Source organism: Pristis pectinata, chromosome 15 (assembly GCF_009764475.1).
Source record: "Pristis pectinata isolate sPriPec2 chromosome 15, sPriPec2.1.pri, whole genome shotgun sequence".
Classification (NCBI taxonomy): domain Eukaryota; kingdom Metazoa; phylum Chordata; class Chondrichthyes; order Rhinopristiformes; family Pristidae; genus Pristis; species Pristis pectinata.
Window position 1 is genome coordinate 37720975 of NC_067419.1, and position 17544 is coordinate 37738518.

General features: G+C 40.5%; 1 protein-coding gene across 1 annotated transcript in view; it reads right to left on the reverse strand.

The window, feature by feature from the left end:
• Positions 1 to 17544, reverse strand: part of LOC127578572 (sodium-coupled neutral amino acid symporter 1-like) — a 62514-nt gene that overhangs the window by 37874 nt on the left and 7096 nt on the right. The window contains exons 2-4 of the mRNA XM_052030721.1: positions 4560 to 4720; positions 3037 to 3094; positions 1354 to 1469 (exon numbers count right to left, since the gene is read on the reverse strand). Coding sequence (XP_051886681.1) covers positions 1354 to 1469; positions 3037 to 3094; positions 4560 to 4636 — 251 coding nt within the window. The 5' untranslated portion in view covers positions 4637 to 4720. The remainder of the gene's footprint in view (positions 1 to 1353; positions 1470 to 3036; positions 3095 to 4559; positions 4721 to 17544) is intronic.

Here is a 17544-nt window from a genome sequence, read left to right on the forward strand (position 1 = left end):
GGTGGTGGAGGCAGATACCTTAGGGACATTTAAGAGACTCTTAGATAAACACATAAATAATAGGAAAATGGAGGGCTATGTGGGAGTAAAGGGTTAGATAGATCTCAGAGCAGGATAAAATATCGGCACAACATCGTGGGCCGAAGGGCCTGTATTGTGCTGTAATGTTCCATGTTCTATAAATGCCCTCATTCATCTATTGACTGAAGTCTTTTAAAGCATTGTGTGACTTGCCACAGATATTCCCTCTGTTCTCTCCACCTCTCCGCTTCTGCAACGTAAAACACAGTCACTTTCTCAGTTTTCCAGTTCTGAAGATCTGAAATAGTAACCCTGTTTCTCCCTCCACAGGTGCTGCCCAACCTGTTGATTACTCCCAATACTTAATTTTTATCACTGCACAACGTTCTCTCATTAAATACAAGTGCAGTAAAAGGATAAATTCAGTATGCAGTTGTGAATGTGTTAGTCATTGTATTATTATCTGAAAATGCATAAGCAAATTTTGAAAGTTTCAAACACATAAAAATGCACCAGAAATCAGGCGACAACATCAGCCGTGGTTCAGTTGGTAGCCTTTGTGCCTCTGACAAAGAGGATTGTTGGTTCAAATCTCACTTTGGTGATTGGGAAGAACAACCTTGGCTGGCACTCCATCGCAGAGCAGAAGGAGGCCTGCACTATGAGATGTTAAACCAAATACAGACACTCCCCAGCTTATGAACACTCAACTTACATACAGTCTGTTCATATGATTAAGTGTCTGGGAGACCTGCGGGACGGATGGGGATGGAATTGTCGGCTGCTGCAGGCATCTTCTGCCATGTGGGAACTTGGTTCATTGCAACATTTATGACTTGTGAACTGTTCGGGTTATGAACAGTTCACAGGAACGGAACCCTATTATACTTTTGGGAGCATCTGTAATACAATATCTGTACTCCTAGTGAATGCAAAAGATCCAATGGGACTAAACTGAACAGGCAGACAGTTATCGCTGGTGTTCCAGCCTAAATCCTTTAATCAACATCACTGGAACAGACTAACTTGTCAATGCTACATTGTTACTTGTGGAATTTTGAGAGGTGCAAAGTAACCATCTGCTGCATTTGCTATAATAGAATGGTGATATATTTCTAAAGTACTTTAGTGGCTCTATGGTACTTTGGGATGTTGCAAGGTTGTGAAAGCCACTACATAGATTTGAAAATCCTTCCTCCTAAACAATTACCTCTTTACTGGACAAGGCTGCGAGATATTATATTTGAAGGGGATAGGCTTCGATTTTGATGGCATTCACAGCAGAAAGCAATGAATCATAACACTACTGTCATAACTGCCTTCGAAACTTACATAAATGGTATAATCCCAGTGTTGGCCATGGCATATGATAAACCCAAGAGCCCACTGCCCATGATGGCATTGCTCAGGTTAAAGACGGACATCTTCATGGAGGTAGATCCAGAATGCTGAACAAAATAGAGAAATAATGTTACTTTGACAATCAGGCATAACAGATAGTTTTGGAATTATTTCATAAGCCTTTAGCTCAGTGGTGTCACCTTGCATGCAAAGCTAGTGATCATCAGAATTTTAAATGGCTACACATTTAACATATAACTAAATAAGTCTTTTTAAAGCAATCCAATTGTCATAATATTAGTGTATAGGGGGTAGAGTAGCATACAGGTTATGTTACTGGCTGACTGTTCTCGAACCATCTTCCCGGGGTGACTCAGTCTTTCCCTCTCCCATGAATAAGGTTTGTCTTCCTCCACCCTAGGATTGTGTAGAGAGCATCCTCCTCCCCAGTCAGGTACAGAGGCTCCTTCATTACCTCTGACCACACACAAATCCTCCCCTTCTCCCTGATCATGCATCCCTGGGATCACATAGAGAGCCTCCCACTCTACCACTTTTACTTTCTACCATGGAGAAAGCAGCCTGGACCTTTAAACTTACACAGAGCTTGTTTGTGGCTAGATGCTGCCCTGTTAATCTCCCACTAACTACTAGGGTCATAACCCTTATGTGTCTGCTATGGCCTCCCACCCATGACTGCCTGTCAACCTGACCAACTGTTGAGTGGGATTCTATATGCTTTTATTTAAATGATCCTTTGCTGTTATGATGAGCAGAACTTCCCTGGTGTTAGGGCTTGTCAGGCAACTTTAATCAAGCATTATGGAGGTAGCAGCCAGTAATACAAACAAGAATCAATCTTCAGACTATTCAACTGTAACTGTAAGACATGTGACATCCTGAATTTTGCACCATTGTAAATCATATGGGGAAGCAATAGATAAATGTCTATGTTAATTGGATTACATTGAAAGCCCCCAGGATGAGAACAAGCGATCCAGAATGGCTATCTTGCCACTTAACACATGGTTATTATCATATTTGTTCTGTCAATTAATATTTAGAGTGTTTGTATATCCCTCAAAATACAGTAGTTAAAGAAGGCTGTTTTGGGTGCCTTGATTCCCAACAAAGCTGTTTGAATATTCAGAGGTGTTCTGTCAGTTGAGATGTGCTCCGATTGTTAACATGTAATTCTATGGAACCACTTGTCTACACCCAAAAATATTGAAGTAAACTATGTAACTGTAATTATTGAAACTATATTTAATCACCTGCTATCATCTTTATGCTTCAAGAGTATAGAACCTTGGTGTACCTTGAGTGCAGAGAGATTCTTCCAGGAGATTCATCCACCAGGTCTCCTCTTGATGATCTGCTTGTGCTGAATTAAGACCTTTTATATCTACAGCTCTGGTCTCATGTGGGTCATTCACCTGGGTTCATCGCCTGCTCCCTTATCCCCACTCTGCTTATTTCTGGGCTACATAACCATCTCCCAATTTCTTTCCAACCCATCTTTACATCTTACCTCCTCTATAAATACATTATAGATACACTCTATACATATACATATAGAATGTATATGTATAAACATTTATAACCTTACATATGTATATGTAGGGTTATAAATACATTCTGATATTCAGCATCATTAAACCAGCGGCTACTTACCTCCCCCTTGTTTGGAAGGGAACTCGTGCTCTCAACGGCATCATTATGAATGCTTTTTCTGGAAAACAAGAATACAAGTATCATTTAAATCCACTTTTATAACTTTATTGGGATTATTCTTTGCTTTATTTCAACATCCGATGTTGTTTCCTCGTTACATATTAAGTGACTAATAAGAACTGTGTAACATTATTTACTTTAAAATTGTCAATTCTCATAAATATATTTACATCATCAATGTAAATACTCTTTATCACTAAGAGTAAAAAAATGCCTATGAAATAGTATAAAGCATCATTCAATTTGTGGCCCATTTTCTAATCCTCAACATCAATTAAACTACTGGGCCTATTGTGCTCCAGTTCTGTGTCCTTTCCTCATGTCTATGAGGTCATGAGTAGTGACCTAGCCTGTGTCACATCCTGAGGCCCCCACCCAGCTCTGCTCTGACACCTGTCCGGTGACATTCAAAACAGCTGAAATCAATTTGGATAGTTTTTAAAAAAATCAAATTATGAAACAAAAAATTTAAAACATAGAAAGATATAAAAACACTTTAAACTACCCTTAATTAAAATCATAAATACACAATGAAATAACCTAAATATCTTTCAAGTGAAGGCTGGTGACCCCATTCAAATGATTGGGATCATGCTAGGGGTGCCAGCAATAGCTAGCATAAAGCCCAGGGGCAGATGCAAACCTTGTCTGGCATCTCCACTTAGTAAATTATGAAATGCTTTTGGACTTGAGTTCCCTGGTAGAGTGAGAGGTTGGATGTGCCTTCCTCTGACCTTTAGTGCTCTTCCTAATACTGAGGTGCAGTGCACAGATGCGTATTTCCAGAGATCAGATTTCTCATATTTCTTTAGAAACATAGGCAGTGGCTATTTGGTCCAATGAGTATATGTTAGCCCTGTGAACAATCCCATCCATCCCAGTCTCACATTTCCCTGTAACCTACTCTTTCACATGCCAACTCCCCCATTCTTCTGCCACCCTTTTACAAGCAGCAATTTATAGTAGCCAATTAACATATCATACAGCACAGCTTTGGGTTGAAACCAGAGCACCCAGGAGAAACCCCACACAGTGACAGGGTGAATGTGCAACCTCTACATAGACTGCACTAGAGGTCAGGATCGGACCTGGGTTGCAGAGCTGTGAGGCAGCAGCACTACCTGTTGTACCACTGTGTCCCTTTAATGCATGCAGCCAGCTCCCTATAGAAATATCAGCTAGCTATCTGTGCAATCTGGCCCAATGTGTTTTCCAGGGGAGGCACTTACCATGAATAATCTCCTGATATAGTAACAAAGTGGTTTCACTAAAGCTTCCAATTTGTGAAATTAATTTTCTTGAAAATCAAAGGTGGATTTTCATAATTCTGGACATCAGATTTCTTCCTTACAAAATATTACTTGATAGACAGCTTTTTTAATGTAGAGCATGTAATAGTTTTAATGATTCTCTAACATGTGGACATTATATTGCAATGTATGGAATTGATATTTTCCACATACCCTTTCATTCCACCTTCTACAGCTTCAGTTTCAGGTCCATTAAATTTGGTGCTGGCCTTAAGTTCCAGATCTGCCATCGCAAGTTCCAGTTCAGTGATTGGCGGAAGTAGTCAGAAAAATTCTTCAAATGTTATCTCAAATATCAAATGTATCAAGTATGCCTGTAAGAGCCAAAAGGGTACATTTAATTATTGAAAGCAAAAATGACGCACTTAGAAGAGATGGACTGATCGTTAAAACATGACTGCTTAGTCATACTGACTTCAACCTTTCACAAATAGGCATGCGAGTAACATGCTTCACCGAAGAAAATTGGTGTGCAGAAGTTTAAAAATCTTTAAGTCAACACAGTACCAAAAATTTCTGGCCATGCATCAATGTATCAGAAGAGACTGTAACTGCTAGAATCTGGAGCAACAACTAGTCTGCTGGAGGAACTCAGCGGGTGGGGTCGAGCAGCATCTGTGGGGGCGGGGGGGGTGCAAGGAATTGCTGACATTTTGTGATGAAACCCTGCATCATCGACAAAGTATTGCCGTGCTGTCCACTGCTTTGTATTCATGATAATGTCATTTACCCTCGAAATACATTTAAAGTAAAATAAGCTCTAATGAAGAATAACTGCCACAGTTGTTAACAATTCCAAAGCTAATTGAAACTGCCATTTAGACCCAACTTTATGTGAAATCAGCAGAGCTTTTAAATTGTTACGTATTGAACCACACAAAATAGTCACTGCTATTAATATATTTTAAGTAGCATCCTGGTAATTGATGGCTACAGTAATAAAAATGGCCAGGGCTGTGATTAATAGGAACACATTGGGTGATGGGAACAGAATAAGGATTTACTTTTGAGAAACAGAATACCAAGGCAGGAAGTGATGTTATATTTATCTAAACATTGGTTCAGTCACATGTGGTATACTCTATTCAGTTTGAGTCTCCATAGTTGGGCTTGTCAGAGATGAAGTAAAGCATTATATACAAATGTATGTTCTCTTATTTAGATACCTGAATATAGTCAACACTTACTCTTGGATTATTTGTTTGTTATATTAAATATGGAGGCAGAAATACAATAGATCGACTGGTTGAGTGGTGTCGCAACAACAATGTCAGCAAGACCAAGGAACTGATTGTGGACTTCAGGAAGGGGAAGTTGGGAGAACACACACCAGTCTTCATTGAGGGGTCAGCAGTGGAAAGGGTGAGCAGCTTCAAGTTCCTGGGTGTCTATATCTCAGAGGATCTATCCATCACATTGATGCAATCATGAAGAAGGCACGCCAGCAGCTCTACTTCATTAGGAGTTTGGGGAGATTTGGTACATCACCAGAGACTCTTGCAAATATCTACAGATGTATGGCGTAGAGCATTCTGACTGGTTGCATCATCACCTGGTATGGAGGCTCCAATGCACAGAATTGAAAGAGGCTGCAGAGGATAGTAGACTCAGCCAGCTCCATCACAGGTACAACCACCCCCCCCCCCCCCCCCCCCCCCGTCATTGAGGACATCTTCAAGAGGCGGAGCCTCACGATGGCAGAATCCATCATTAAGGATCCTCACCACCTGGGACATGCCCTCTTCTTGTTACTACCATCAGGGAGGAGGTACGGGAGCCTGAAGACCCACACTCAATGTTTTAGGAACAGCTTCTTCCCCTCCACCATCAGATTTCTGAATGGTCCAGGAACCCATGAACACTAGCTTGTTATTCCTCTTTTGCACTATTTATTTATTTTTGTAACTTACAGTCATTTTTATGTCTTGCACTGCACTGTTACCGCAAAACAACAAATTTCGCGACATAGTTCAGTGATAATAAACCTGATTCTGATGCTGATTCAGTACCAAAAATTAGCATACTTTGCTTTAGGATTCAAATGTGGCTGCTAGTGTGTGATTTGTATCAAGCTATTAGCAGAGTTCAAAATTTCTTTCTATTTGCCACCTTAGTAAAGTGCAATCATGTCCATGTTTGTATAGGAAATTCTGACTCATGAATCATAAAATATAAATGAATTTTGCAGATGCAGGCAATTCCTTAGCTTATGTATATGTACAGTATAGGCAGCAAGGAAGATAAGAGTCTCCTCATTTTAGGCTGTAAATATATTCATAAACAACCAATAGTAGCATGGAAACACTCCCATCCACAGTCAAAGCAAGTGTTGCCATGGGACCAATGTTTCTTTGTATGCCCACAGTTGAATGTCAACTGATTCCATGCCGCATACTTTTTACTCTTGTGTATCTGAATTGGATGAATCCTTTGCATTTGATTTTCCATTAGGAATTCATATCTGTAATATTAAGAATTCTTTTGACCTATTGCATATTACAATTTTACTTTCCAACACAAGCAAAATTTCCCTTAAAACATTAAAACAGGATTCACCATTGCATTTATTGTTCAGAGTTGTTATCACTAAGAAACATATTGCCTAGCAAAGAATAGAAAAAAATACAGATGCTGGATATTTGAAGTAAAATCAGAAAATGCCGGAAACAATCAGCAGGTTGGACAACATCTATGGAAAGAAAAACAGTTAACGTTTCAGGTTAAAGACACTTTGTCAGACCTGGACACCGCAGATGTGTTGGGATTAGATCAGATTTTGGATGAGAGGAAGGTCTGCAGTTAACAAAACAATAATCAAGATGGCAAAGAGGAGTGAGATGTTATGGATATTGACATTGCGGAGTTAACAGATATGAAGGAAAAATAATCTCAGTGATGCTACTGGATAAAGGATACATAGCAACTAGTCTTTAGAAACAAATTGATTTAAGAACATAATATTTAGATGCAGGACTGGGCTGATGGCCCCTTTAATCTTTTCTGTCATTCAGTAAGATCATAGCTGATCCATTGCCTCGAGATCCAATGCCTCAAGGCATACATTGAAGGTGAGAGGGAGTGGGTTCAGAACAGATGTGAGGGGTACATTTTTTACTGAGAGAGTGGAGGATGCCTAGACTGCATTGCCTGATAGGGTAATGGAGGCAAACTCATTGGGGGCCTTCAAGAAGGGCTTGGATGGGCACATGAATGAGAGGAAAATAGAAGGATATGGGCATTCTGTAGGCAGGAGGGAATAGCTATGTCAGCACAACATTGTGGGCCGAAGGGCCTGTTCTGTGCTGTACTGTTCTACATGTTCTATTACTGTGCTGCTTGATTCTGAAATGCTGCGATTCTTTTAGTGCCTAAATAGTCATCATTCCCAGCTGTGAATATACTCTATGATTGAGTAGCCACAGCCTTCAGAGCTAGAGAATTCTGGCCATTTATGACCCTCCTTGAAAAGAATTTTCTCCTCATCATCTTACAAGATGGCTGATCCCTATCTTGAGACTATACACCACAGTCTGGGCTCTTCTTCAACAGGAAACATTGATTCTATGCCTATCCTGTCAATCCCTTTCAGAACTTGCATGTCTCAATGAGATAACCTCTCATTCTTCTAACTTTCAGTGAGCATGAACCAATCTTACTGGCTCATTCTTATTAAGACAACCATCTCATCCCAGGAAGAAATCTGATAGAAATGTGCTGCACTGATTCCAAGTATGGTAATTGGTCACATGTACTGGGATACAGTGAAAAACTTTGTTTTGTGTGCCATCCATCATTCCAAAGCATCAGTACATCGAGGTAGTACAAAGCAATAACAAAATGCAGAATATAGTGTTACAGTTACAGAGGAAGTGCAGTGCAGGTAGACAAGTAAGATGCAAGGGCCACAACAAGGTAGATTAAGAGATCAAGAGTTCATCTTTTGAACTCTTAAGAGATCCATTCAAGAGTCTTATAACAACATGATAGAAGCTGTCCTTGAGCTTGGTGGTACATGTTTTCAAGCTTTTATGTCTTCCGCCTGATGGAAGGGGGAGAAGAGAGAATGACCAGGGTGAGAGGAGTCTTTGATTATGTTGGCTGCTTTCCCAAGGTAGCAGGAAGTGTAGAGTCATTGGAGGGGAGGCTGATTTTCGTGATGGATTGAGCTGGGTTTACAAATCTCCATACCTCGTCTTTTGGTATAGAGACCAAAACAAATTCTAGCATCCAGCTTGTAGGCACTACTACAGCCTTCAAAGATGACGTACCACAAAGATTTTCCAGTTAACAATGAAGGGTAGATGTCTGCTACTGACACTGAAAAGGCTTCAGACAGAGATTAAACAGGATGAACAGCATGGTTTTCCACTGTTCTGAGGAGATCTATGATCTGGCATTATCTGGAAGCGATGGGCCTTATCCAGCAACAGTGAGGTAATCTAGTTAATTGGTCAAGTGTAGCAGTTAGTGTGACGCTATTACAGCGCCAGCGACCTGGGTTCAATTCCGGCCGCTGTCTGTAAGGAGTTTGTACGTTCTCCCTGTGACTGCGTGGGTTTCCTCCGGGTGCTCTGGTTTCCTCCCACATTCCAAAGACGTACAGGTTAGGAGCTGTGGGCATGCTATGTTGGCGTTGGAAGTGTGATGAAACTTGCAGGCTGCCCCCAGAACATTCTACGCAAAGATGCATTTCACTGTGTTTTGATCTACACGTGACTAATAAAGATATCTTATCTTATAAAGGACTATTTTTATAACCTTTTAAGTATCTTAAAGTTAAATAACAATTGGAACATATACTTGGAATAAGGTTAAATATCATAAAGTGATTTTAAAAGCATAGTTAATATATACTGTTTTAAAAAGTATGAAATTTTCAAATGTGAGGTAAAAGCCCATATATATCAAATTAGATTTTGAGAGTCAGAAAGGTTGTTCAGTAATATCAGCATTATACACAGCTTCTGAAAATCATTCTATTGAAGTCAATGGAAGTTGATATTCATGTCAATCCATGGATTCTGTGTTGATTACCTCTGCAAAGACTGTGAAAATCCATTCTGTGATAGAGGATGGGATCACTTACTGCAATCTCAGAATTTTCAAAATTAACGGAACGGTTGCTGTCTGTCTTACAAAGTAATGATGGTGAATCCTGACATTACAATTGTAAATTCTAAGCTAATATATCCACAATGCAAAAAACGCAAAGTCAAGCAAATTAAAGCTTGTTCCACAAATTATACCATGCTCAATGAGCTGCCAGAAATAGTGGTTGAGGTGGGCAGATTAGCAACATTTAAAAGCCATCTAGATAAGGTCATGAATGGGAGAGGTTTAGAGGGCTATGGGCCAAACACGGGCAGATGGGACTTGTTCACTGGGCAACAAATCGGCATGGACGAGTTGGGCCAAAGGGCCTGCTTCCATGCTGTATGTCTCTATAATTCTATTCAGTCATATCACCATTGTTTTCAAACTCAGCAAACCAGAATCAGCAGTGAAATCTAGATGATATTATCTTGCTCAAATTACTTATTTCCTGCAAAAAAATTTCCTGGCACAGGTCACCATTCTGCTGGGGGTAGGAGACTTGTTTTAGACAATTCATCTGAGCATTGACTGTAGGGAATATTCAACCTCTAAAAAAACATGTGAGAAAGAGTCATATCATAGGAGCATTAATCTTTACCCTGCCTCTGTCAGTATCCAAAAAAAAATGTGACAGCCTGTGTTGGCTACTGAACCAGTGCAGAAAGACGTTGCGTTATTGCTCTTGCTACCAACTGTTTATGATAGATAAATACATGAATAGATACCCAGTTTCACTCTACTCCTGGAGAACTTCATTATCCAGGATGAATGATGATACCCATATCAATATCAGTCTGCAACTAGCAATATTTACAACAGAAAAAAAATACATAGAGCAAAAGCATTTCATTTGATTCAACATTATATGCAGTGTGACACTATTGATAAAAATTCAGTGCCTGGTGTTACTTTTACAGAGCTCAGCCATTACATCTAGAGTCAGTCAGGTTTTTTAAAAAATTTAATTTATTTAGTATCTGGTAATCCAGCATTTGTTTTCCAGCTCTAATTGTTCTTGAAGGCAGTGGTGGGCCACCTTCTTGAACTGCTGTAGACCTTCGGGTGAAGGTGCTCCCACAGTGCCGTTGAGGAAGGAGTTCCAAAATTTAGACCCAGTGACAAAGAAGGACAGGTGACCTGCAGGCAATGGTGTTCCCAAGTGTTTGCTGCCATTGTTTTTCATGGGATCGAGGGCATAGGTTTGGGAGGTGTTGGAGTGGCTTGGCTGAGTAATTACATCTGTTTAATAATTCACCACTATTCATGAGCAGATGTGGTGAGGCTGCAAAGCTTTGATCTAATCCATTGGTTCTGGGATCACTCAGCTTGGCCTATGGCATGCTACTTAGCACACACACAGTCCTTGTTTCAGCTTCACTGGACTGCATCTCATCATTTTTAGGTACACTTGGTGTTCCTCCTATCATACTGTTCTGCAATCCTTATTGAAACGGTTGCCCGAGTTGATAATAATGATCGCGCGAGGAATATGCTGGGCCAGAGTTTACAGATTGTAGGGATGTACATTTCTGCTGTTGCCAAGGGTCCACAGCATCTCATGGCTGGCCAGTTCTGAGCTGTCAGATTTGTTATGAGTCTATCCCATTTAGCAAGATCATGGTACCAACACATTAGAACGATAGAGTATGTCCACTGTATGATAGGACTTTGTTTCCACAAGAACTGTCCAGTGGTCACTTCTACCAATGTTGTCATGGATCGTGAAGTGTGCTGCACTAGATTGTCCAATGGGATTAGTGTAGATGGCTACATGGCAGTTGGCACAGAAATGGTTCATGCTTTATGTCTCAATGATGGTGGTCTCCATCATCAGATCTTAAAACACTGACTTTCCCACTTCAAAACTGCAGTCTCAGAGACCCACAAGTGCAACATGCCTGCTGCATTGGTACTGAAAGTACAAATCTACCACGGAAAATAAGGAAGGGAAATGTATTTTTAGTGTCTATAGGTTGTTCAATATTGTGACTTATTAAGGCAAGTATCGGGGATAAGCTCCCAACTAAACATCCTTTATTGAAGGCCATCACAGCTCCAGTTGGGTCAAAGGGCCTGTTTCCCTGCTGCATGACTCTATGACTCTATAACTCTCAACCAACAACATTGTCTGGTACAACAATGTGTCAAAATCATATTACATGTTAACTTGTTCTTAAAAGATGCACCAGCACTAATATACACCTGAATATTCAAATCATTGAATGTAAATTTCAAGTGGAATGTATAATGGATAGTTCAATAGATACCTCACATTTTATATTCCTGTCAATAGTTACAATAACTTCCCCCTAACATGAGATGGGGGAGATATCATAAATTGCAAAAGGAAGTCATTCAGCTGATTATTTGTGTGAGATATATTACTATCAAATATGTTGCTTTTAATTGTTCATGCGTAGTTTTGTGAAGTGCTTAAGGGTTTTCTGTTGCACTTAGGGAACAATATTGGACAAAAGGGCAAAACACTGTCACATTTATAATGGGATCATGATAAAACTTAGAATGCACAATCTCCGGCCTGAAATAAAAACAAGATGTTGTAGATAACAAACACTGAAAATGAAGTCAGGAAATGCCGACACAGTCAGCAAATCTCAGAGCATCTGTAGAGAAAAAACAAGTTAACATCCTGGACTTGGTGGTCAGTTGTGAAATGATGCAAATTACCACTAATCTCAAAGAAAGCTGCATATTCAACAAAGTCTGTGATAGTAAACTTCTATTCTGTTTGACTGCTGGCAGTCATCAGTTCAGGGGGTCTACTGGGAAGCTGCCTAAGCAGATAATCACATTGAAAAATGCCCACAATCTGCAAAATTGGTTAGAAAATCCATTGATTTCAGCTGACATTTTATACTTCAATAAATATATTTAACTTTTATTTGGCCCTTATTTTATGGATGTTGGAGTGCAGAAGTAGAGAGGTTTACTGTTATTTTCCAAGGCTTTAGTGAGACATACTTGGAGTACAGGTGTGCAGTTTCTATCGCTGCACCTAGGGAAGGGTATGCTTGCCTTGGAGTCAGTGCTGCAACAAGGAACTACATTGATTGGAGCAGTGGTGGGGGAATAGTCTAATGACATAAGGTTAAGATCGCCCTGTACACATTGATGAGTAGTACAATGAGCATGATCTCCTTGATATGTATAAGAATCTACGAGATTATTTTCACTACCTTGGAGAGTCTAGAATTGGGGATTGCCATCCCAGAATAAGAACATGGGAAAATGTAACAGGTGTAGACTATTCAGTCCTTTGAGTCTAGTGAATCTTCACTGCATTCCCTCTATGGCACTATATCATTTCTTAGGGAAGGAAGCCAAAACTACACACTACAGCAGGTGTCAGCACGGCCTTATACTATTGCAATAAGACTCCACAATTCCTGCGGAGGGAAATGGACCGTCGACATTTCAGATCAAGACCCTTCGTGTGGTCCTGATGTAGGGTCTCAACTCGGAATGTTCACTGCCTATTGCCCTCCATAGATGCTGACCCACTGAATTCCTCTGGCATTTGGTTAGTTGCTCCAGATTCCAGCATCCGCAGTCTCACGTGTCTCCCTAATTCTTGTATTCAACTTCTCTTCCAATAAAGGCTAATATACCATTTACCCTCCTAATCACTTGCTGCATCTGTATGTTGGCCTTCAGTAACTTGTGTACAAGCACAGCCAGGTCCCTTTGAACATCAGCACCACCCAATCTCTCACTACTTAACACATATTCTGCCTTTCTGTTATGTGCACCAAAGTGGATGACATTATGGCTTTCCACATATTGCATCTGCAATGTTCTCACCCACTCATTCAGATTTTCCATAATCTCCTTACATCCTCTTCCATACTCACAATCCCACTGAGATTAATATGGCCAGCAAACTTGGAAATATGACTTTTGATCCCCTCAGCCAAACCGTTGCTATAGATCATCAATAGCTCAGGCTCACTGCATTGATCCCTGTGGTGCTCCACTGATCACAGCCTGCCAACCCAAAAATGATCCATTTGTTCCCACTTTGTTTCCTTTCCAATAACCAATTCTCAATCCATGTTAGTATATTACCCCTGATTTCACATGAACTAACCTTATTGACCAGTCTTCTATGTAGGAGCAATCAGAAGCCTTCAGTAAATCCAAATACATTACATCCACCGGTTCCTCCTTGTCTACTCTATAAGTCACATCCTCAAAGAATCCAGCAGATTAGTCAAATATAATTATTCTTTCTTAAATCCATGTTGATTCTTCTCAAGGAAGGAACTGGCCACTTAAGACTGAGGTGAGGATGAATTTCTTGAAGCAAAGGGTTGTAAATATTCGGAGTTCTCCACCTCAGAAGGTTCTGCATGCTCAGAGTTTATTCAAAATCGAGACTGATCTTTTTTGGATGTTAAGGGAGTCAGACGATACGGGGAAATTGGACTGGAGGCATAGGGTCAGCGATGATATTGAATGGTGAGGTGAGGTTTGAAGGGTTATAATGCCTACTCCTGATTCCATTTTATGATTGTGAACATTTTACAAAGCACAAGATCAAGATCAGAACATACACTGTAATTATAGTTGAAACTGAAGTATCATAGACAAAACTTTTAGAAACCTTTGAGATCCTGATAAGCATTAATTATGTTTCAAGAAGCCATTAAAATCTCATTCACACCTAATGTAACAAAGTGTGACATTTTAATGGTTTTTCCACAGTCAAAATAATTAAATACATTGAGTTAGAAATTCCATCATGTGTTGCAACATTTTGTAATGTGATATGCCCCAGAAAGTCATTGAAGGATTGATCACTAAACATAACTTGGGACTTCCATAGTAATGTCAAAGTTTATGATTTTGCTTCCAGGTCTGCTATGCATGTGATGTACTAACACACAAGGGTGCCTACATATACTCATTCATGTCCAACAGTGTGCAAATTTCTAAATTGTACCAAAGTTTTTGACAGAGATAAAGATTTTAAGTTATCTTTGTTAGTCACATGTACATCAAAATACACAGTGAAATGCATCTTTTTCATAGTGTTCTGGGGGGGACAGTCTGCAAGTGTCACCACGCTTCCAGCGCCAACATAGCATGTCCACAACTTCCTAACCCATACGTCTTTTTGTAGTGTGGGAGGAAACCGGAGCACCCGGAGGAAACCCATGCAGACACGGGGAGAACGTACAAACTCCTTACAGACAGTAGCAGGAATTGAACCTGGGTTGCTGGTACTGTAATAGCGTATGCTAATCACTACACTACTGTGAAGGCCATTAAAGTGCTCTGGGGGATGAGTCCTCAGTGGTACACTAGCTGGGTCCTAGTTGCTGCTGCAGCCAAACTACATCTCACTCCCCAACTCTGGAATCGGGAAGCAGAGGATGATTGAACCTCCATGTCCGTAGTAGATTAGTACAGGGTTGTGGGAATACAGAGACAAGTTCAGACAGTGGACCAAAGTGAGCATGATTCAACTCACTAGTTTTCTTCATCAATGCTGCCTGATCAGCTAAATACTGAATGACTATTATGCAGCTTCACAGTGGATCAAGTAATTATTGGGAAAAATTAGTGAAAAATTAAGAGCCAACTTGGAAAAATGTTAATAGTGAATTTTAAATTTCCAATATATGAATAATTGCACAAGTGAACAAAATAAATTTCATGACTGATTTTTCAATTAATTTTTCAGAATGTGAATATTGCAGATTAGGCCAGCATTTATTGCCTATCCTAAATTGGTGATGCTCCATATTCTTGAACAATTGCAGTCCTTTGAGTGAAGGTACTCTCAAAATGCTCTTAGTTAGGAAGTTCCATGATTTAGACCCAGAGGAAGGAAGGAATGTCAATATTTTCAAGACAGAATGGTGTGTGACATGGAAGAGGACCTGCAAATGGTGGTATTCCTGGGCACATGCTGCCCTCATCCTTCTTGGTGGTAGAGGATGTGGGTTTGGAAGGTGCTATTGGAGCAGCCCAGGTAAGTACCAGAAGTGCATTTTGTAGATGGTGGAGAAAATGAATGCTTAGGGTGGTGGATAGAAGGCCAATCAGGTAGCTGCTTTACTTGATGGGTCTTTGTCCTGGATGGTGCTGTGTGATGTTGGCGCTACCATCATGTAGACAAGTGGAGACGGTTCTATCACACTCCTGACATGTTTTGTAGATGATGGGAAGGTTTAACAATGCCAGGAGATGAACTATTCACAGCAGAACTCCCAACCTTTTCCAGTTGAATTTCTGATCAACGGTGACACTCAAGATTTTAATGAAGGGGGACTTGGTGATGGTAATGCCATTGAATACAGAAGGTAGGTGGTTAGACCTTCTATTGTTGGGAGATGGTCATTGCCTGGCACTTTTGTGGTGTGACAGTTTCATGCCACATCAGCTCCTGTTGCATGTAGTCCAGGTCTTGCCTCATGAAGGCTTGGACTGCTTCATTGCTGAGGAGCTATTAATGGAATTTAGAGCATCGTACAGTCATCAGAAAATATCCCCACTTCTGACTTAAAATGCAGCTGAAGGTGATTGGGCCTAGGACACTGCCCTCTTATGAAGTCCTAGGCTGGGATGGTTGATCTCCGACAGCCACACAACTACATTCCTGTGTGTGAAGTATGACTCCAACCCCTTCATGCTCATTGACCTCAGTTGAAACAAGCATACTTGATATCATACTTGGTCAAATAATGTCTTGGTACCAAAGTCAGTCACTCTTTCCTCACCTCTGGAATGTAGTCCTCTGGTCCATGTTTGCACCAAGGCTGTGATGAGGTCTGGAGCCAAGTAGTTTTGGCAGGGTCCAAACTGGGCAACAGCGGACAGGTTGCTGATGAATAAGTGGTGCTTGAGGCACTGTAATGTAGTGGTTAGCATAACGCTATTACAATGCCAGCAACCCGAGTTCAATTCCCACGGGTGACTGTAAGGAGTTTGTACGTTCTCCTCGTGTCTACGTGTGCTCCGGTACCTCCGGGTGCTCCGGTTTCCTCCCACATTCCAAAGACATACAGGTTAGGAGCTGTGGGCACGCTATGTTGGCACCGGAAGCGTGGTGATACTTGTGGGCTTCCTCCAGAACACTCTACGCAAAAGATGTATTTCACTGTATGTTTCGATGTACATGTAACTAATAAAGATATCTTATCTTCCATCACTTTGCTAGTGATTAAGAGTATACTTATTGGCTAAGACTTTGCTAGATTGGATTTGTTCTGCTTTTTGTGAACAGGACATACCTGACTAATTTTCTATATTGTTGGCTGCATCATGGTATAACAGCTTGGTCAGAGTCATAGTTAGTTCTGGAGTTCAAATCTTCAGTACTGCAGATGTCGTCTGATCTCATCGTCTTTGCTGTATTCAGTGCTGCCAGTCATTTCTTAACATCACATGCAGTGAATCAAATTAACTGGCTTCTATGATGGTGGGGATCCCAGGAGATTGGATCTGAGTTTAAACAGTACTTTCCAGAGGAACTGTTCACAAAGAGTCATTAGTCTGTATCCTATTTATGATGTTCAACTGGAAAGTTGAAGACTGCCTCTTTAAAAATCACACTTTAGGGACTATCTGTGGGAAAATATACACATTATGAGTTTGAAGGAATTTCCTACTGATTGACTATTCCTTGAAAATCAATGGTGTTTTCCCTGGGGAGTGAATGAGGGTTATCAGGATCCAAGAAAGCAGAAATCATTTGGCTTCTTTTCTCCAGTTTGCGCCTACACTGGTACACGACACACTGATGTGTACTGGAAACAAGCTAGATGAAAGACTTTCGTCTGAGCCAAATGTGTTATTTGATTGTGTAATAACTGTTTATTAAGTCAAGTGCAGGGGACTGTACTGTGTGGAGGGGTATGGAAATTTTCACTGAAACTACAATGCTCACAAGCACGAGCCATTTATTCTGCACTGGCAATGGGGAATTACATTTTGAAGAGACAAACTGAAGAGTTGCTGTGGTATTAAGTGTAGAATCCCAGATGTTAACAGCATAAATACAGAAGCTCATTGCTGC